The sequence below is a fragment of the Crotalus tigris genome, unplaced genomic scaffold, assembly GCF_016545835.1.
Source record: "Crotalus tigris isolate CLP2741 ecotype Arizona unplaced genomic scaffold, ASM1654583v1 scf7180000024391.5723578, whole genome shotgun sequence".
NCBI classification, from domain to species: domain Eukaryota; kingdom Metazoa; phylum Chordata; class Lepidosauria; order Squamata; family Viperidae; genus Crotalus; species Crotalus tigris.
Genome location: NW_024100561.1, coordinates 1,384,045 through 1,407,488, shown reverse-complemented (window position 1 = coordinate 1,407,488; position 23,444 = coordinate 1,384,045). Strand labels below are relative to the sequence as shown.

The 23,444-nt window shown below is 37.9% G+C and overlaps 1 protein-coding gene across 1 annotated transcript in view; it reads right to left on the bottom strand.

Annotated features, from left to right (window-relative positions):
* The window catches only part of GABBR2 (gamma-aminobutyric acid type B receptor subunit 2), a 342,316-nt gene that overhangs the window by 87,156 nt on the left and 231,716 nt on the right, over positions 1-23,444 (bottom strand). Inside the window, exons 12-13 of the mRNA XM_039329325.1 lie at positions 16,519-16,626; positions 8,707-8,829 (exon numbers count right to left, since the gene is read on the bottom strand). Coding sequence (XP_039185259.1) covers positions 8,707-8,829; positions 16,519-16,626 — 231 coding nt within the window. The remainder of the gene's footprint in view (positions 1-8,706; positions 8,830-16,518; positions 16,627-23,444) is intronic.

Here is a 23,444-nt window from a genome sequence, read left to right as displayed (position 1 = left end):
AAATTAAACTACCGTAGCCTAGATAAAGACATGTTTTATTATATTTGCTAGAATACTTGCATTTAGTGATATATTTATTAACTTGCTATAAAAAAATTAAAAGAACAATTTCTGATATAGTAGAAGATTGTGAGTTCTAGTCCCCACCTTAGGCACAAGCTGGGTGATCTTGGGCCAATCATTCACTCTCAGCCCAAGGAAGGAAGCAATGACAAATCACTTCTCAAAACCTTTCCCCCAAAACTGCAGCAACTATTCCAGGCAGTTGCCAGGCATCAATATTGACTCAAAAACACAAAATCAATCAACCAACCACAGTGGAGCAAAACAATTGAGAGCTAGAGTAAATGATGACTATGTTTGTTCCACATGAAGAAGCAAATTTGGACACTGGTTGGAATAAGCAATACAAATGGGAAAAAATAGAGAGGGGTATTCCTAAAACAATAATCTGTAATTCATAATGCGATCTCATATGCAGATTAATAGATATAACCCGGGAATATCAAGTTAAAAGGTTCTATCTTCTGAGGGGTCCTTGATGCTCTCTGAGGTTGGTTGTTTTCCTGGAGATATTTCATTACCCAAACTACATAACAACATCAGAGCTAATTTGGCACTAAGGTGTTACCTAGTTTGGGTAATGAAACGTCTGCAAGAAAACAACCAAGCTCAGAGAGCACTAAGGACTCCTCCTTTCAACCCTGAGCTACAAATATTCTCCTTTATTGGTACTATCTTCTAAAATGCGTCTTCTATATTTGGTAAATGTTTTGTGTTTTATTTAGAATCTACACATGCATCAATTACAAGTAAAACCTGCCCACACAGTCATATTAATTAGCTGGCTGACGCTTCAAAAGAGTATGTTGTAACACTGGAAGGATGCAAAAAGAAACAATAAGAAATGAAATTTGTGAAAGTTACGCAACATATCAGAAGTAATTATTTCAGCGATTCTTCCTGACCTGAAAATCTGTGTGGCTAAAATAAAAGAACAGAGAAGTAGGATATATTGGAACACCAACCTTTCAACATTAATCACAACAACTGACTCTCCAATGTTTTCAGTCAGTTCCCTTCTACAACTTAAATTAACACACCAGTTATATAAAAAAGTTTTAAATGCTGATATACAGTATTGTGATGCAATTGGCTATTCTGTATATAAATATTAAAATATAATAACATATAATGTAATATAATGTAATATAATAGTTTGGTGGCTTAGACTTTAAAAAGAAGGAAATAGGTCATAAATAGTATATCAAGAGGAAAAAAATATCTCAAGCAAAAAAGGTCTCACAACCACCCTAATAAAAAATGTAGAACAGTCAAATTTTCAAGAACTTTTGGAACTTCACCAGAGTGCAGGTATAGCTAAAAAGATAATTTCGTATGGTTGGAAAAAAATTACCATTCTGGACACAAAATCCTGGTATGTATTTCCTCTCAGCATTTCAATCAGTTCTTTTCTGCCAAAATAGAAAGATTGCTCAAAATGATGATTTCTGGTTGGAATGATGTTTTAAAATAATTTTTATATCTTTATTGTAATGCAATTTTCTTACTTTATATTGTTCTTTTAATAACAGTTCAAAATTAATTATTTTTTCTGGCAAAGTCAACTGAAGGATGGCTAGTTTGGCAGTGTTACTTTTTTCAGGCAAATACAAACATATTTTTATTTAATTTGGGGGCTCTGCTGCAAGTTAAGGTTGCTGCAGGTGCTATTTATTTCCCCCACCATAACACTTCTGAGCATACCAAATATGCACTGCATATTTTTATACAAAAGCTGCATTAAAGAGTAACAGACAAGTATTTACATAAGCATCTTCATATTCCAAAGGAAATTTTAGCACTTGAATCAGAAATGCTGCACAGCCCAGATGTTCTTCCGTGTAGGCACTGACAAAATCTAGAGCTGTTTAATTTTAAAAAGTTGTTGAATTTTCATATCATGCTCTTAGGATTAGTTTGCTAATACATCAAGGTATTTCTAGTATCAAGAAAAGATTAAAGGAAACCAAGGTATGATAACAGCATATGCTCTAATTTGCCAAAAAAGACATCTTGTGTGTGCAGAAGATAGTTGTAGGAACACAAACAGATATACAAATATGCATACTGTCAAAGCAAAGCAAATTGAAGAGAGAAACACTGGAAACAGGAGGATAAAACAGCAGCTGTGAAGTAGGTAATAAGTGCAAAAAAAATGAAAGAAGAGAGTTATTCTGATACTTTAAGTACTCCTTGAATTGGCAGTTATTAATAGCACCATGAATGGGTCTGAAAGCCGTATTGTCTTATGCTTTCAACAACAGGAATCAGATATTTTTTGTTCCTGTATTTGATAAAGCAATCTTACTTCGTTTCATATATTCCAGATGTGTTGGATTACAGCACCAATCACTTCAGTGAACATAGACAATGGTTTTCTTGGTTCAGTATGAGGAAAATTAGAATTCAAAATATATGGAGGGCATTAGGTTGTGAAGGCTGCAATTGAGTCTAGTTTGCCTACCTACTGCCATTTCCAAATTTAATTGTAAAATAGCAATAGCACTTAGACTTCTATACTGCTTCACAGTGCTTTACAGAGTCAGCATATTGCCCGCAACAATCTGGATCCTCATTTTACCAACCTAGGAAGGATGGAAGTCCGAGTCAACCTTGAGCTGGTGAGAATTGAATTGCTGAACTGCAGGCAGCTGACAGTCAGCAGAATTAGCCCACAGTACTGCATTCTAACCAATGTGCCATCACACAGAACCATGCATGGGTTCTATGATTTAAAATCCACTACTCGCTTTCTTCCTTTCCTTTTTACTTTACTATCTTGTCTCATTAAAAAAAAAGTTTTGGAGAATCTGAAAGCTTACTTACTATGTGATCTAAGGTCCATAATATAGTTTGAGGATTTTTTATGGCCAAAGCTACTCTTTCATTCAATATAAAATATCCATTTAATAAATGTAAATCCCCAATTATTTCATGTTACGTATGGTCATTCAAGACTAAATTGTTCATATGAACAGTCAGTAATGTCAAAAAGCCTTTTTTATTATTTTTATTCATCCTCCCTTTTTTTACTTATGCCAACTTTTGGTTGCATCCTTCAATAATCACTTTCAATTTGATTTATATTAATAGATGCTAAATCTGGGAAAGACAAATGGGAAATGCAATGGGAAAAGATACTAACTGCACCATGGGACTGTTCACACCTCCTCACATCTAGTTCTGTCACAAATAAAAGTTTCCCAATACAGTCTGGACAGACAAGAATGCCAAATCTCCTTGCATAACAGATTGCTAGTTTCATATTTAATGTTAAGCTACTTACATACTGTCTTTCTGACATACATTCTTTAGAGGTCCATTAACAAGTCAAGACAAATGTTTAGAAACAATATAATGTCAAATATAAAATTATTTTCAAACCTCCAATAAGTTCTAAAATACTAGTGTATCAAATGAATCCAGATATCATGCTAAATTCACTCTGGAGAACACATTCCAGAAATGCAGTCTTTATATACAGGTGGCCTTATCTTATCCCTGATACCCATAACATTCTTGGAATAAGATTCATGAAATTACCTTTAAGGACTATGATATTAATATGAAAGAAGACAGTCCTTCAGTTAATTGGTCTTAAGCTCTTTCTTTCTTTCTTTCTTTCTTTCTTTCTTTCTTTCTTTCTTTCTTTCTTTCTTTCTTTCTTTCTTTCTTTTTCTTTCTTTCCCTCCCTCCCTCCCTCCCTTCCACCCACAATTCTCTTCTCCATCAATTTTGGAAGGTGAGATTGATATAAATACTAAACTTTTAAAAAGTCAATATCTTATTTAATAAAGAGAATAGTAATGATACCTTTTTCTCATTGCAGCCATTGTCCCTCTTCTCCCTCTTCCCAAATCTACCAGGTATATAGAAAACCTTGGTAGTTAAATATTATACAAAATATTTTATAAGGTTCATGATTTGCAGCATTATCGTTTTTTAATGGGAGTACTGTTCCTGTCTCTAACATTTTATTTGTGCACCAATTCATCTCATAGTTGTACAGTGAAAGAGATTAAATAAGAGACTAATTGCTTTTGGACATTAAAAAGAAGCCTCATCTCCCTTTAGTGAACGGAAGAGATTAGTGAATCACAACCCAGTTAAATCAGTATAAGCATCTGGTGACCACTGAACATCAACTGGAGTGACAGAAGAGAGTACAGCTTTGATTTTCATGCACACATAATTGCATTTCCCTATCTCGTGAGCAAACAGAAGTACAGTATATTTCAATGTTAATATTTCCCTAAATTTTGTAGTGCAGTTCAATTTACAAAAAGCTAAACAAGAAGGAAAAATATAAGCCAGTTGGGAAATTTAGCTTTGATGGCAGCATATAAAAAAATAAAACTAAAATGTCTATTTCTGTATGGTGTATTTAGATAACTGCTATATAAAAGTATACTGAGTGTAGCGATAGCACTTTGTGTGTAGCTCCTACTTGGTTGGATGTGATGGTTTGCTGAGTGCTTTAAATCAGAGTTCCTAGCTTGCAGGAGAAGGGGGGGGGGGGAAAAGCATGCTTGCTATAAAACTGGGCTTTGATTATACTTGTAGAATCTGACTAAAAAGATGCCAGAACTGTACTGTATTATCAGAACAAGTATTATCTTTATCACTAGCCAGGAATGCTGATATATGGTGCAAATATGACTAAAGCTGATGACTTAGTCTACTCTTTTTTTTAAAAAAAAAAGGTTACTAAAAGCATTATTTTAATAAAACCAATATTCATGGAACCATATTTTGACAATCATAGTTATAAGACTGTAACCGGGAACGTAAGAGGAATGTACAATAAAACATGTGAATGAATAAGAGGGAGGGAGGGAGGGAGGGAGGGAGGGAGGGAGGGAGGGAGGGAGGAAGGAAGGAAGGAAGGAAGGAAGGAAGGAAGGAAGGAAGGAAGGAAGGAAGGAAGGAAGGAAGGAAGGAAGGAAAGACTAAATCTCAAAATGAGCTGAGGTTTCTAAGAGGGACCATTAATGGGGTATATTAAAAGGAGTTAGAAGCTACATAACAGGAAATAATTTTTATATTTTATTTGCCTGTGATCAGACCATGTTGGAATATCTTGCTAAGTTCTGAGCATCATAGTTCAAAAAGGACAGTGCAAATTGGAGCAATTTCAGAGAGCTACCAAAATGGTGAAGGTGTGGAAACAAACTGTCCCCATGAAGGATAGTTAAAGAAGTTGAGTATTGTTTAAGCTACAAAAAAAAAAAAAAAGATTTATTGAAGATATTATAAATCTTCAAATAGCTAAAGTGCTGTCACTCAAAAGACAAAGCAGAATATTATCTGTTGATCAAGAATGCAGGACCCAAGTCCATGGGTTAAAAGAACAAGGAAGGAGGTGCAGGATAGGAATTTCCTGATTGTGTGAAACTGCATGAAATAGGTTGCTACATGATGTGTTGAATTCTCTCTCATTAGAAACCTTCAAACAGAGGCTGGACAGTCTCTCAGTCAGAAATGTTCTAGCAAATCCAGAACTGAACAGAGAGCTTCACTAGGTCCCTTTCAATAATATGAGGAGAGAAGAGAAGAGGAGGTAGGATATTTGTGGAATTAAAAGAGAGGGGAAAATATAATATTTATAAAATAAGTTGGATAAATAAAGCATAGAAGTAAAATGAAAAATTATACAACTCAGTGTGATGATCAGATGATAGACATGGATGAAAGGATAGGAATGGTGTATGAGATGAGTATAGGTAATCCTCAAGTTATGATCATAACTGAGCCCACAATTACAGTTATAAGTTGTGATAGTCGTAAAACTGGTTACCACATGACCAGACCCGATTTTATGACCTTATTTTGCAGCAGTTGTTAAGCGAACGCCACAATCATTAAGTAAACCCATTGCTCTCTGTGGGGAAGTTTTTGCCGGAAATTGAAAATACGAATGGACTTCAAATTATGACTTAAACTGCAAAAAATATTATTTAGAACTTATTGACTCCATTATGTTTGCATAGAAAAGGACTGTCAAAAACAGCATTTTGTTGGAGATAAGAATAATGCTTCTTTAAAACATGTTTCCATAATGTCCTGAACATATCAAGTTTTGGGAGAAAGTAATGGCTAAACAAGCTAAAAGCTAAAATTCTGATTATAAAGATGCAAATAGTAGACAATTGTGAAACTTTGGGAAATGCATCAGGCTTTGCTCTTTGGTTGGTTATTGAAAAATGTGTGAATGTCCTTAATCAAAGAAAAGAAACTGCTTCTGAAATTGTGCTTGAGATGGGAAAAAACTGAAACTGACTTTGGGTTTTGCTAATTAGGTAGGCTTGTTGTTATAGAAATGGCTAGTATATATTAGCACATAAAAGTAAAAAATTGAGGCTATAATGTTATTATCCTATTCTACTGTGCTATAATGATTTGGAGTTAGTGCTTTTCTTTCTTTTCCCTCTTTACCATACACATTTTTCCCTTCCCTTTTTCTTCCCCCATTTTCCCACTACTTCATTTTCTTTTGTATTTATATCCTTATAAACATAATAAAATTACTAAAAATAGAGAAATACATGAATATGAGAAAGGAAGTTTATTGCATGTTGCTTTGGAGCACGTGAATAGGCCTAAATTAGAAAACATTTTATGTGGGCATGCTGAAGGTTGTATGCTGATAAAAGTAAGCCATAGATAAAAATAAATGGAATTATTAACAAAATGTTCAACACTGAACACAAGTAAGTCAATTTTGTTTAGTCATAAATTGTCTAATATCTGGGTAGCTCTACTTTTCCAAGATATTGTATCTGCCAGAAGCTCGCTATACAATGTTTTATATTCATAGCATATTACTTTTTGGTTGTGCTATCTTCCTCCGATTTCCCATAGATAAATCACAATGTTTTATTTTGTTTATTTTATTTTGAATTTTTAAAAATTCAAAAATCATGTGTCAAACAACTAAGGGAATGTTTTGAAGAACTGCCAACCAATCCCAACAATGTAATATTATATAATAATTTATCTATGGAGTCTGACTTTTGATATACCCTGTGTGTATGTGCATGTGTGTGCGTTTGTGTGTGTGTATGTGGAGGGGGGGGGTGTAGCTCCATGAATATATATATATATATATATATATATATATATATATATATATATATATATATATATATATAGTTTTTAATGTTTGAAGATATGCAATTAGGCCAGAGCCGATAATCTCTTGGGAAGCCAATTTATTTCAGAAAGGGCCACCTAATCAATACCTAGAGAAGTGTCCCACAAGTACTACAGTGACTTGCCACCTCTGTTTTACAAAAAGATCTGTGGTGACCATTAACAAAATATAGCAGAAACAATGTAATTCATAACAAGTATCTAACTTCCTTTTCAAATCTAGATACCTCCTTTTTCATATCTTACAGTTTTAAATCAACAATATGACTTGTCAGAAAATTGCAACTGTCTCCTAAAAACATTAAAAAAGCCATATTTACTCACAAAAAATATTTGAAGGTTTCATAATGTATATAGGTTATTCAATTCTGTTGGTTCAATGTGTTTTTGCTTATAAATCAAATGTACTACACAGGATTGTGATGGGGGGGTGTTATTTGGGCCATCAAGTCAATTTTTATTCAAAGCTCCCTGGAGTTGAGTAAAGAATAAATTCAAATAAATAAAATAAATAAAAAATAAAGACTGCATAAATTGTTCACCTTTTATTAAAGTCAGTCTTGATTCTTGGTGACTACATGGGCAAGTCCCTACAGTTTTCTTGACAACATTTTCAGAAGTGTGTTGGCACTGCCTTCTTTATAGTGCTGAAAGCAACTGGATCAAAGTCATCAAGTTGGCTTGTATGCTTATGCAAGTATGAGACACTCAGGTTTCCCTAGCCTTAATCCAGCACTTTGACCAACTGGTCCTCCAGCAAATATAGGTAAATGTAATATAAAACAGAAATTACATTTTAAATTATTTTTTTCATATATTTTATTTCAATGCAAGTCCCATTTTTGCAAGTCAAAGAAATTTGTAGGCAAAGAAATTTTTCACTATTAATTTACTGCATTTTAAAGAAAATTTACTTCCCTTCAAGAAAATGTTGCCACACAACTGGCAAATCTGATAATAAACAATATACTATTGAATATCTCACCCTTGACTTATATTTCCTGGGTGACTCTTTTTAAAATGATACCAAAATTGGACTGATCAACTAATTTGAGCAAAGTAATAGACAGTGATATTACAGTACCTCAATAGCAACAGTAGAAATGGAAGCTTAGTTTTGATAAAGTGATCGTTGGAACTTCATATTATGCTTTTATTTTATATGTAGCTTGCATTAGTTCCTCATGAATCTGCTAATGGAGTCCGAAAATCTATTATTTATTGCAACACCATCTCTTATAGACTTTTAGCAGACAACTCCCTTGTGTTTACAATATTTCTGCATCTAAAACCTCTTAGCATGGTAGAGATGCTGGATTCCATTTGTGTAATGTGAGATACACACGCACACGTATACATTCTATTTGTGATATATGTATCCACTAAAATATATATACCTATCATTTTGGATATATTTATATTTTATTTTGCATTACAACCTTAAACAACTAACTGGAAAACCATTAATATAAAATAGCTGAAATGACAGACCTCCATGTTGTACTTTTCTACTGTTCTCCTCAAGGGATCAACAACTTGCCAACAAATCAAGATGCAAAGATCTATCAGTAGCATTCCTCCAACGATTACCATTAGTTTTTGGTCCTTAATGATCTATGGAAACAAAATAGAGAATATAGGAGGATATTTACATTAAATTCAGAGGTTCCTCTAGAGACTTTGTTAAGAGCTATAAATCAGACTATGCACACTGTTAATGAGGCATTTTAATTATGCATGGATAAAATCTTCATTTACTTGACCATAGTAAAAGTCATTTCACAAGCTGCATTTATTTGATTTTTTTGTTTGCTGGCACACTCTAAAAAACACAAATCTATAAATCAAACCGAATGACGAGAATAGAAAAACTGGAATTTAACAAATTCTCCATAAACACAAAATACCTTAATTTTTTTTCTTGCATAAATTCACACTTAAATAATTCAGGATAAATTACAGTTAAATTTTAAGTCAGGTTGTTTTTGAAATTTTGCCTACCTCTTACAAATGATAGTAATATAAGATAAAAACATATTCGATAAACTGCATTGAAGCAGGACCTCCAATTCTACAAAGCAAAATAAAGAATCACTCTCTTGCTATACTTAATTTGTGATATATGCAGAGTTCAAGAACAGAGCAGAGTGAAGTCTCAGTTGTATCATATATTTTGTTTAATGTACTATACATCACAGCCTCTTATATGTACCTTTGTATGTGCACATGTGTGCCTTTCAGTCAGCGTTAACTCCTGGCCATTGCCCGGACTATTTTCCTAGTTCTATATAGGCAAGATTTCAGAAAAGATTTACTACTGCCTTCTTCCCAGGACTGAGAGAACAAACTGGTTCAAGGTACCCCAACTGGTTTTGTCCCAAAGTGGGACTAAAACTCAGTTTCCTTGTTTCTAGCCTAGATCCTTAATCACTACACTAAATTGGCTCTCCCTAAATACCTTTAGTGACATTCAAATTGCTTAAGATTAAAATCTTATCCCTATCTTAATCGAAAATTATTCTCTTCAGCATAATCCACTAAAACTAGGGCTGAAGGCAAGAGAGTGAGTCAGTGGTCAAAAGTGAATGGATGGACCAACTCTTTTCTCTCTCACTCTTTCTTTGCTCTTCTGTTTTTTTTCTGCCATCAGTTGCTCACTCTATTTTTTTTCCTGCCGGGCAGACAGCTAGAAGTGATAGATCTCTCTTGGTAGAAGGCGACTTTTTTTTTTTTTTTTTTGCAAAAAGGCTGTTAAAATTAGATTGAGGTTACACGAATAAGCTAAAGTCTGTAAATTGCTCAAACCTGTTTTATATATTTATTTTATGTAGTTCATGTTCTCACTATACTTCATTTAACAGAAACCATGGAGTTAATTGTGAGTCCATAGTAAATCAGTTGCATTTAGATAGCGTCAAAATCACTTATTCACGACCTAACTTAATTATTACTATTTTGAATGGATTTTGAAATGACATTAATTTATTACCATAATTCTATATATATACTTTCAGAAATATGAAACTTTGATTTCAGTAGGTCTTGCCCCCAAGTATACATTTACATAATCCTGGATTGGGGATACAACCTCAATACATCTTGTCCTAGTTTGGAGATGAGCAACCTGTGGCTTTCAGCCGAATTTCAAAAGCCCTTTAAGCAAAAGGTTAATTTAATTTGCTACACTAAATTTGTATGCTCCCAAATGCATTCAAATCATGGAAGCTTATGAAAACTATGACCAAAATGTTCATAGTAAACAGTATAATACTGAAAGAAGGTTCCTGACAAAAATATTGCTACAAATTGCCTAACCAACCACACTTCTAGTGCCATAATTTAATAATACCACCAAAACCAGCAGCAACTGTATAATAATTATTCAATAATATACAATTAACAATCTAATTTACAGTGATGAATTCAATTACCCAAAGCCCACCAGAATAGCTTGGTTTTCATGACTTTCTGGAAGGGCAAAAGTGATTACTCTGACAAAAACAATCAGTCTTCTGAATTGGAAGGGACAGGGAGAGAGAGAGAAGGGGGAAACAGGAAAAGAAAGAAAAAAAGAGGATGTCAATAGAAGAAAAAAAGTCATGTCCAAAAGAGAGTTGATGGATGATATTGGCGCTATGCCTTTGCTTCTTTGATCTCTGTCAGTTAGCACATGGTTCCGAACACATTGCCTCCAAGAATGCAACTCTTAAAAAAAAAAAAAAGGGTGCCTGATCTTCCTTGCTAAAAATATATTGGGATACCTCAAAAAATTCAAATTCCAGAAAAACAAATGTATTCTCTTTGTGTCACTCCTCTAGAAAAAAAAAAGTACTACTGATTACATGAAATTAGGAGTCATGTTCTAATTCCCTTTTTGAAGTTTTAAGTACCAAGTTTCTATTTTTTCTTATTTTGAAATAAACAACAGCTCTGGGAAACATTAAATATAAGTCACCATTTGGTCGTTCATTCTCAACAGATGGCATTTAAATAGTGCATTTGGTCATGCTCAATTTATTTAGGATGGAGATTTTTACCTCTATCAAATGACAACCCTCCCCCGATACGTATTTATAAATCAGGATGAATTAAGAAGAAATCTAACATTAATCTACAGTAAAAGGAGACTAGTTTGCAAACTCCGACCGCCGATGAGATGCAACTTCTCAAAGCCTTGCAAGGCCTCCGTATATCTACAAGGATTCGATGAGGCCATGTGAGGGTCCTGCAAAGGGACAGTAGCTGCGGGGAGTTAGGCCAGTGCAGGCAGTTGAAGCAAAGGTGAGAATGGGAGGACAGGAGAAGCAAGAAGTCCTGGCCTAACGACTGCAACAGGGACTATCATAACTGTTGTCATTAAGCAGGGTGGTCACATGTTTCACCTAACAACTACTTTGCTTAGCAGTGGAAATTCTGGTCTCAGTTAGAGAGGACTAACTGTAGTTCTTTAGAGATCTTCATGCCTATCTCCACAGTACATCATTCTCAGCATTGCTTAGAAAGGCTACATGCATAGTACAAATAGGCTCCAGTAAACTTGAGACCTCTCTATAGACAGCTTGGTGAGATGAGAAGAACAGTCACAAAATATTTGCTTATTTTTCAGATTTATTCCCTACCTTCCAGCAGCTTACTGTTGCCATTCTATACTGTTAAGATTCGACAAGAATATAATTAATAGAAATATATTTCTGGTGTTTACTGTAACTGAACTGCTATTACTGTCTAAGCTATATTCTGAACACTTTATGTTGGGAAATGTTCAGTTTCCAAGTATGGATATACGTCTAAATCCATTTAAGTTTCACACATACTTAATTAAAAATTTATTTGATCAAATTTCTGTGCCATCATCCTATTTTTCAAAAAATGCAAGAAATTATACAAAGTTTTTCCCATATACCCATTTTGTACATGTTTTGCATACATTATTGCAAACAACTTTTGAGCCAAAACACATTACGAAATGCAAAGAAATGAAGAATCCAAAAGATAAATTATATTTGATCTGCTAAAGCTGTTATGCTACATAAAAATTAGATAGTTTAAGATTGTGGATCAAAATACTGTTCACAGCCAGGCTGCTCTATCTAATCCAGTGGTTCTCAACGTTTGTGTGACGGCGACCCCCATCACACAAACGTGCCGCGCATGCGCGGCGGCACCCCATGCACGGCGCACATGCGCAGCGGCGCCCCCATGCGCGGCATGCATGTGCGGCACCGCCCCCTGAGGGGGAAAAATGGCGGATCGCCTTGTTTGGCGACCCCCGTGAAATGGTCGATCGACCCCAAATGAGGTCGCGACCCATAGGTTGAGAACCGCTGATCTAATCTAATGGTGGTTCAGCTTTGTATCACATTTCTTAAATCTCAGAACCCAGTATCTTGGAGAAAGCAAATACAATATAGACTTGTCCATTGTAACCCTTCCATAGTTTGTGGCAATCTGTTAGATCATCATCATATTTTTTTAAAGTCAAAATGGTGTATGTCTGTGTGTGCATGTGTTTTCTTCCATTCAATGTTTGGACAAATCCCTGCAGTTTTCTTGGCAAGGTTTTTCAGAAGTAGTTAGCCTTTGCCTCCTTCCTAGGACTGAGAGCATGTGACTAGCTCAAAGTCACTGAGCTGATTCTATGCTTAAGGCAGGACTAGAACTCACAGTCTCCTGGTTTCTAGCCTTACGCCTTAACTACTACACCAACTGATTCTCACAATGTGTATTAGTACAGTTCTAATAAATAAATCCATATCTATAAATGTAAAGCCTAGAAATAAAACAGCTCTGATGTGAAGCAAAATGGTCTCCAAAAAAGGCTTTAGAAACCTGCAACCATCTGATTGGAAGGATATCTAAGCATAAGTGGTAACCAAAGTTTATTTAAAATAGGTCTGGATATTTAAAAACAAATACTTTTTAAAAAGTACCCTCCGAGAATATTCAGTTGACACAATGACATTGCCAGTGATTTTTTTGTGGTTTGGAGTGAGGTCAATGCTCTTATTTTACGTATCTTGGAGGTTTAATGTGCCTGTTTTACATATTCAGCAATATATTCTGGGGTCACTGTCAATTTGGTTTCAGACTGAACATGGCATCAAGCATTAGTTGCACTTGTAATGAGTTCTCAGTGGGGAGAGTGCATTTATTCTTGTCTCCCTGAGCTCTCAGCAGCTTTCAATACTATCAATTAAGGTATCCATCTAAACCAGCTCAGGATGTTGGAAAAGGGAGTGGGAGACATGGTGTTAATGTAGTTCTTCTCTTTCCTCCCTATCAGTTCCAGCTGATATTGTTCTACCAAAGATCGTTAGTAAGCATGTCCAGTGCTATCTCTACACTGGACTCTGGTCAAAAATCAAAATGAAACTGAGCCAAGTTCAAATAACAGTTTCTTCCAGGATCTTCTGGAACTATTGTCAGGTCACCTTCTTAATAATTTCCCCTATAATGTTCTCCTGAACTCAAAGCTCCTATTTGAGGACCTGTGACAGCTATGGCCAAGAGAGTCCTTGTACAACTCCAGCTTTTGTAGCAATTTTACCCATTCCTACCTATCAGAAGGCTCTGCATGTAGTACCTCAATATCCACACTGCAATGTCCTCCATATGAGTCAATCCTTGAAAACTCTCTGGAAGCTGCTAATAGTTCAGAATGTAATGGTATATATACTTACCTACATATCATACTTTACCAGCTATATTAGCTTCCAATTGCTCTTTAGGGGCAATTCAATGTCCTGATTAATATGAAGCCCTCTATAGATTAGAAGCAGGCTGTTTCCTGATTATTTCCCACATATTCTATCAGGATGAGCATGCACCAGATCCCTGCCTTGAAGCAATGAAGGTATTATATCTAGGAGGTTATGCTATCTTAGTTGCAGCAGATGTCCTTTTTAATAATCCCTCCCCCTCGAGATTTCACTGGCCTTGATCCTGTTCACCTTTAGGGAAGCTTTTAAAATGTGAGCCTTTCTCCAGGCATTGGGTGTGATAGTAGAAGAGTTCATCTTTGGGAAGTAAAGCTTATGATGGCCAACAGTATGCTACTAGCACAGGGGTTCTCAACCTTGGCAACTTTAAGACTTGTGGACTTGCTGGCTGAGGAATTCTGGGAGCTGAAGTCCACAAGTCTTAAAGTTGCCAAGGTTGAGAACCCCTGTAATTAGCATGTCACTTTTGCTTTCGTTTTCTTGATATCATTGGTTTTACTTGTAATTTGAAATTCCACTATTTTTGCTGATGATCGCTGCCTGACATCACAATCAACCATGCAGGTTTTGTGATCATATCTTCCAAATAAACAAATAGCAATCAACTTCTGTTTAGTTGCACCAGCATTTTTTAATTTATGTCTATCTGCAATATAGCAGTAACACATTGCATTAAGCTACAGTTTGCTTATCAAAGTGGTTGAATTTCTGCATCAGGTCATATCACAAATCTTGGTATATAAACTACAATATCTGGACACACATATCACATTAACCATATCAACTACCTACATCATGGTCTACTATACTGTTTAATTCAGTCTTTCCCTGTGCAGTAGTTCCTATATAATTTTTAAAAGAATCCTGGGAGTTGATGATTTTTATCTAATTAAAACCAAAAACTTCATATGTGAAGGACAACAGAGAAAATTGTTAGCCTAAGAAACAGAAGATAGAACATTCCATGCCACCCACACAGTTTGCACTTAATTCACAAAATATGGAACTATAAATAGTATAGGAAAGCCATGAAATATTCTATTCTCTATTATTTCGAATAGTTCATTGTTTCTTCCATACAGATTACAACATAGAATATATAATTCCCTAACCTGCATTTGCCAAATCTGTTTTTGAGAAAAGGCCAGTGACATACAGATTACAAAGGAAGAGCCAGCCAATGAAATAGAAGACAATGGACCCTGGCAATCATAAATCACAACTTCTATCAGTCTAGATTGATAGCTAGATAAGAAAAAATAAGCACAGTGGCAATATGCCCAGGTCCAAGCTAAACAGCTTCAATCATAAATTACACCCATTTTGGCAGAATATGTTATCTAACATCCAAAATTGCACGCCATACGCAGCCTCAATGTATCTACCTTATAATATTACTTACGATACTACACAATAGAAGCTGTCCATCCTATACCTAGGGATTTGCGTAGTCTCTTGAATTAACGAATCTTACTTCATCAAGGATTTTAAAAAATGCAAATGCTAAAACTCAGGAATGTTTATGAGAGTTTCCTCAGCCAAGATTTTGTAATAATATCTGTAAGTCAAGTAATTCTTCCTTTCGGGCCATAAGAACAAAATGGTAATATTAACCATGAAAACCAATTTCAATTGCAGAGACTTCTGGCTTAATATTTAAGAACTTTTTCTTCAGTTGGATTGTTTTCACAATTCAAGCCAAAAAAGCCAACACAGTGCTGGGCTGCATTAACAGAGGGATAGAATCAAGATCACGTGAAGTATTAATACCACTTTACAATGCCTTGGTAAGGCCACACTTGGAATACTGCATCCAGTTTTGGTCACCACGATGTGAAAAAGATGCTGAGACTATAGAAAGAGTACAGAGAAGAGCAACAAAGATGATTAGGGGACTGGAGGCTAAAACATATAAGGAACGGTTGCTGGAATTGGGTACGTCTAGTTTAACAAAGAGAAGGACGAGGGGGGATATGATAGCAGTGTTCCAATATCTCAGGGTTTGCCACAAAGAAGAAGGAGTCAAGCTATTCTCCAAGGCGCATGAAGGCAGGACAAGAAGCAATGGATGGAAACTGATCAAGGAGAGAAGCAACCTAGAACTAAGGAGAAACTTCCTGACAGTTAGAACAATTAATCAATGGAACAATCTGCCTCCAGAAGCGGTGAATGCTCCAACACTGGAAGTCTTTAAGAAAAGACTGGACAGCCATTTGTCTGAAATGGTGTAGGGTTTCCTACCTGAGCAGGGAGTTGGACTTGATGACCTCCAAGATCCCTTCCAACATTATTATTATTATTATTATTATTATTATTATTATTATTATTATTATTAAAGCCCATCCATCTCAGGGCTTTTAAACCTGACTCAAGCCAAATGTCAATTTATGACATTATAGAGGGCTTTGTATGAGTCTCCAGTATAAGATACAAGAGTGTAAGCAGCTATGGAAAATAGGAAACATGTTAAAGCAAGTAATCTATACAGATTTCCCTCAATATTTTTTAATTAAGCAGTCAGAGAAAAAAAGTAGAAGCAACTCAGACATGAGCGAATAGAACTAATTTTTTTAAAAAAACTGACCTTTTTTTTCATTTTTACATTTTTGAAGATTGCGTGGACTCTCCATGTTTTTGCAAACATTGCCCCAAATGCAGTTGTATAGCCCACTGTAAGAATCCATGTCCGGATCTGAAATAAAGAAAAGACCAGTTTTTCTCTCTATCAAGCATCCCATGACTTGCAAACAATGTATAGTTTAAGCAAAGGGAAAAATGTTCAGGCAACAAAACACTCTCAAAATATTGGAATTGTTATATTCTCCTGTTAAATAACATTTATAACTTCCCATAGAAATTATGAATGAGTTATAAATCAGAATGATAAATAATAACTATAATGTATTTTAGCACAGGAAAGAAAAAAAATATCATCTATTGACGATTAAGGAATAGCCAAATTAGTCCAAGGGGAACTGAAACATGAAATTTCGATTCTACTGATTTCAATTGGATTTGTAAAGATGATAAAATTTGTAAAGGTGATAAAATAAATTTACAGTTAAAAAAGAAATGTAAAAGGGAAGCATTATTACATTGATGACTGCAAGCCTATAATCTTTCCAGAACTCCCATAGGTCTTATTACTAAATTTTGGTGACAAATTATCAAAAAGTAAAAATGCAATTTACTATCATATTTCAACAGTAAAAAGTACTCCCATATTGTATAGGCTTTGATTGAGTTAACGCATGCAAAATATAAAAATAACCCACACGACTATTCCTTGATGGACCCTCAAATTAATTTATATCCATCCATTCTGATGACAGCACAGGTCAGTGACCCACTTATTGCAGCCCTCATGACCCACTTATTGCAGCCCTCAGATGGATCTTTAAAGACTGGCTGTCAAAAGGCTGCCTATTGGTACATCAGACAGTGAGAGCAAAAAAGAAGAGAAAAAGTGTAAGTATTTGACTGTGGGTCAGATTGCTCAGCTGGCAATGTTGATTATGCAAAAAGCTGCATTGTTAGCATTTTTTTTTACCAGTTTTTATGCTCTACTTTTCACTAAACACTTCATTAAAGGCAAATCTATTGTTCCAAATGAACACAAGGGGAGAGAGATAAACATTGGGAATCCAACTTAAAACATCATTTTAATCAAGTAAATCATTAGATGAAAATGGCTTCTCAAAACCAATATAACCATCTAGATCACGGGTCGGCAACCCACAGCTCTGGAGCCGCATGCGGCTCTTTGAGCCACCTCCTGCGGCTCCGGAGCCTCCTCCGCCATTTTCATAGAGAGACAGAGACAGAGAGGCACTTGTACTTCCCTTCTCTCTCTCTCTCATGCAGATTTGCCCCCTCGCAGAGCTCCTGATTGGCCCTGCAGCCGGGTGCCCTGCCCCCTGGGAGAAGGGTGGCCAGGAAGGGCCTTTCCGGGGCTGGCCCAGTCCGAGGTGCATGTGACCAGAGAGTTGCATGGGGAAGCCCCAGGATCCATGCTAGGAGCGGCCCAGCAGAGCCTCCATTGAAAGGGCCAGCCCTCCCGCAAGCTGCGGCCCTAGTGGGTCAAGTAGGAGCAGAGCCGGAGATGGAGGGTGAGTGGGGAGGAGGGAGGGGGCTTACCTGCACCAGGTGGAGGGGCAACCGAGCCGGCCTCGTATCTCCCTGGGCTGGGCAGCAGGCCTGGCGGGGCCAGCGGCTGGCAGGGGCATTGGTTCCTGCCCTTCCCCGGACCGGGCGGTAGGCCTGGCGGGAGCAGCAGCCGTGGGGGCATCGGTTCCTGCCCCTCTCCGGGCCGCTGAGCCTGCCTCGCGTCTCCCCGGGCTGGGCGGCAGTGGCGGCTGGCAGGGGCATTGGGTTTTGGCCCTCCCCGGGCCGCTGAGCCAGCCTCGCGTCTTCCCGGGCTGGGCGGCAGTGGCTGCCGGCAGGGGCATTGGGTTTTGGCCATCCCCGGGCCGCTGAGCCAGCCTCGCGTCTTCCCGGGCTGGGCGGCAGTGGCAGCCGGCAGGAGCATTGAGTTTTGGCCATCCCCAGGCCGCTGAGCCGGCCTTGTGTTTCTCCGGGCCGGGTGGCAAGCCCGGCGGGCAGTGGGGGCATCGGTTCCTGCCCGTCCCCGGGCCACTGAGCCGGTAAAATCAACGGACTTGGAGGTGCTGCAGCTGGCTTTTTGAGTCGCCGCAGACCTCCATTGACTTCCATGGGGATTCTTGGCAATGAATGGGGCTGATTGAAATCGCTTCAAGAATCAAGCTGCAGGATGGCTTTGAGTGGCAGAGACACAGAGAGCTGCAAATGATCTCCACAGGAGATGCAGCAAGGGCAGGAGACGAGAAAGAGTCCGCTATGTCTGTGCACAAGCCCCAAAAGCTTTCTTCCTCTCCCTGCCTTTCTTGCTGGCCCTCTGATGTAAGCATCTGCTGGGTTTCCTCAACCTCCCCCCCATTTTATTTTAATCCCACCATCGCCTCCCTCTTTCGCAAAGTTGACATTCCGAGGACTCGTAGCTCGCTTCGCTCCTGGAGTCACTTGGCAAAGTTTGAAGGAGAGGCTGCCTGCTCCCACCTCCCACGGAGCAGAACTGCTGCTTCCTCGCCCTCCCAGCGAAAGAACCCCAGAGAGCTGGAAGGCGTCCTTTCTCCCACTTTCCGCTTCCCATCCTTCCTTTTCCAAGCACCCGTCCCAGAGCAAACCAGAAGCCTCAACTCCAGCCTCCTGCAGCAGGCTGAGATAGGCGAGCCCGAGCGACCGTCTACTGCTGCCTCAGAAGATTCACCGCAGCAGCTCTTTCTCCCTGTCGGCTTCCTCCTCCGCTCCCTTGGAAACTTCGCGCCAAAAGGCAGCAAGAAGAAAGTCCCACAGAGGGAGAGCGCGGGGTGAGGGGAGAGCAGTCTTTTCCGAAGGGAGGAGAAGCCAGGACTGCAGAGCCGTTCATACCAGAGCTGGATGGGGGGCAGGGCCGGCGCACGTTTCGCCTTAAGCTCCACTCTTCAATCAAGCCCCGTGTTCTGTGCGCATGCGCACGCGCGCACATGCGCGTGCACATTTTGCGGCTCCCAGGTTTTTTTTTTTTGTGAGGGAAATGGATCCAAGTGGCTCTTTCACTGTTGCAGGTTGCTGACCCCTGATCTAGATGTTGTGTGCCCATGCGAAGTACTGTCTACTTAAGCCAGTGTTTCTCAACCTCGACAATTTTAAGGCATGTGGACTTCAACTCCCAGAATTCCACAGCCAGCATTGCTGGCTGTGGAATTCTGGGAGTTGAAGTCCACATGCCTTAAAATTGTCAAGGTTGAGAAACACTGACTTAAGCATTTACAATCGCTTTTGTTTTTATTTCTTTGTACAGGTAGTCCTCAACTTATGACCACAGTTGAGCCCAAAATTTCTGCTAAGTGAGACAATTGTTAAGTGAGTTTTGCCCCATTTTACGACCTTTCTTGGCACAGTTGCTAAGTAAATCACTGCAGTTGATAAGTTAGTAATCAGTTGTTTAATGAATCTGGCTTCCCCACTGACTTTGCTCGTCAGAAGACTCTGAAAGGGGATCACATGATCGTGGGATACAGCAATGGTCATAAATATGAAACTGTTGCCAAGCATCTGAAATTTGATCAAATGATCATGAGGATGCTGGAAAAGTCATGACTATGAAAAATGGTCATAAGTCATATTTTTCAGTGCTGCTGTAACTTGAACAGTCACTAAACAAACTGTTGTAACTTGAGCACTACCTGTATACTGCTCATCAATATACAGGGTTACATAACAGAGTTAAAACAGAGTCTAATATGTTGACACTATCAGAAACAGACGAAATAATGTAGCTTGATGGGAAATAATATCCAAGCCACAAAATTCTGCTATAGGGGAAAAAAAAGAAAGTGGAAGACAAAGGGGGGGGGGATGTTTAATTTACAAACAATCCATGCGTGTTTTTTCCCCCAAAAAATAAATTCCACTATGTTTAATGGGCCTTTTGTAATGAATGTGCATACGATTGCATTAACTGACATTCCTAACACAGCGGAAGTTATTACAACAACAGAATAGAAATAAATTAAACATTTCATCTGCAATTTCTCAGGGAAGATTTCATATTAATCCAGCAAATCATACCCATACATATCTCCTGCATAATTTATGGGGATGCAAATGAACTTCTACTGTTGCATATCATAATACAGTAATCATTCTTCTGAGGCTGTTAATTCAGAATCCAGTTAAAAACTTCAAAGTTCATATTCACATATGCTTGTTAGGAAACTGGATCTCCTTCAGTCTTGTCCTTCCTTGGCATACTTTTGACACAATAATTGAAAAATCTTGGGATTCATCCAAAGACTGTGATACTGCTTTCCTGTTTCTCCTTTGTCTCATTCTTTCTGCAATATAGCTGTCATAATGTAGAGTCTGAATTTGTATGACTGCAAACTTCATTTAACAGACTGCTAATTCCATGTATTGTGGAAGTTGGGTGCCCAGGATATTGTCAGCATATCATTTCAGTGGTTAATAGTTTCCCTTCCTGAGCTAGCTAGCCACTACATTTCTACTACTCTACATTTCACATTCTGGAACTGTAATATCCATGCTGAATTTCTTTGCCTTCTTTCCTTTATTTCCTGAGGCCAAAATGCTTTCAGTCCATATCTCAGAAGACACAGCTAGAGGGATTTAAATTATTTAAAAGAAACAGACCAAATAAAAGAGGAGGTAGAGTTGCTCTCTATATAAGAAATAACTAAATCTTTACAGAAATAGAGCACAACAATGATGAAAACTGTCCTGAATGCATATGGGTCAATATAAAAAAAAAAGGGGGGGGGAATGACATTGCCATAGGTGTATATTATAGGCCACCCAACCAAACACAGGAAATAGATGAACTTTTTGCTAGTCAGCTAACTAAGGTATGTAGGAAGCACATCACAATAGTAATGGGGGACTTTAACTACCCTGACATCAACTGGGAGACAAACTCTGCACCAAGTGGAAGATCAAAAAGATTCCTGACAAACCTAGCAGAAAACTTTGTCTCTCAAAAAGTAGAAAAGGGAACTAGGGGATTAGCCATTTTGGATCTAATTCTCACTAACAGAGATGAAATGATAGAAGGTGTTGAAGCCATAGGAACCTTCGGAGGAAGTGATCATGCAATATTGGAATTCAACATTATGGAAGCACAAGCAATAGAACACAGTCAAACTAGAGTCTTGGACTTCAAGAGAGCTAATTTCAATAAACTTAGAGAAGGTTTGGGAAGGATTGCATGGATGAGAATCCTCCAGGGGAAAACAACTCAAGAGGCTTGGGAAATTTTGAAAAGTGAGATAATAAAGGCCCAGTCTAGCACAATACCAACAAAGAGGAAAAATAACAGCTCTCAAAATAAACCAGCATGGCTGCATAAAGAACTCTCTGATCAATTGAAAGATAAAAAGGACAAGTATAGAAAGTGGAAAGAGGGACACATAACTAAGTCAGAACATCAGCAAATAGCCAGAGCCTGCAAAGATGAAGTGAGGAAAGCTAAGGCTCAAAATGAACTAAGGCTTGCGACCAAAGTCAAAAATAACAAAACAAGCTTCTTTCAACATGTAAAAAACAAGAAAAAAGTGAAGGAAACGATTGGTCCATTAGTGGGTAAAAGTGGCAAGAAGGTGACAAGCAACAGGGAAAAAGCAGACTATTTAACTCATTTTTCGCATTTGTCTTTACACAAAGGAAAAAAACAGACCAACCTATCAAAAATAGTGCCATAAAAAACAAAATAGAAATACAAGTTAAGATAGGCAAGAAAATGGTAAGTGAGCACCTGTCCAGCCTAGACGAGTTCAAATCACCAGGACCAGATGGATTACATCCCAAGGTTCTCAAGGAACTGGCAGATGTGATCTCAGAACCACTGAACTATATTTTTCAAAAATCCTGGAGCACTGGGGAACTGCCAGAGAACTGGAAAAGAGCTGATGTAGTTTCCATCTTCAAAAAAGGGGAAAAAAAGGACCCAGGAAATTACAGATCTATCAGCCTGACCTCAATACCTGGGAAGATTCTGGAAAAGATAATCAAACAACGAATCAGCGAATACCTACAGGCAAACAAAGTCATTACTAAAAGCCAACACAGGTTTGTCAAACACAAATCATGCCAGACAAATCTTATTGCATTCTTTGACCAAGTGACAAAATTAGTGGACCAGAGGAATGCTGTGGATATAATTTACTTGGACTTCAGTAAGGCATTTGACAAAGTACATCACAACCTATTACTTGATAAGATAGAAAAATGCGGGTTAGACAGCATCATCATCAGATGGATCCGTAGCTGGCTGACCGGCCGTACTCAGTGTGTGGTCCTCAATGGAACCACATCTACATGGAGGGAAGTGTGTAGTGGGGTGCCCCAGGGCTCTGTTCTGGGCCCGGTGCTCTTCAACATCTTCATCAACAATCTGGACGAGGGGATAGATGGGGAACTCATCAAATTTGTAGATGACACCAAGCTGGCAGGAATAGCCAACACTCCAGAAGACAGGCTTAAGAGACAGGAGGAACAGACTTGAACAGTGGGCGCTATCTAACAAAATGAAATTCAATGGTGAAAAAAGTAAGGTTCTACATTTAGGCAAGAAAAACTAAATGTACAGGTATAGTACAGGGGGTACCTTGCTCAATAGTAGTAACTGTGAGAGGGATCTCAGAGTCCTAGTGAACAATCACTTAAATATGAACCAGCAGTGGCTGCAGCTGCCAAAAAAGCCAACGCAGTGCTAGGCTGCATTAACAGAGGGATAGAATCAAGATCACGTGAAGTATTAATACCACTTTACAATGCCTTGGTAACGCCGCACTTGGAATACTGCATCCAGTTTTGGTCACCACGATGTAAAAAAGTTGTTGAGATTCTAGAAAGAGTACAGAGAAGAGCAACAAAGATGATTAGGGGACTGGAGGCTAAAACATATAAGGAATGGTTGCTGGAATTGGGTATGTC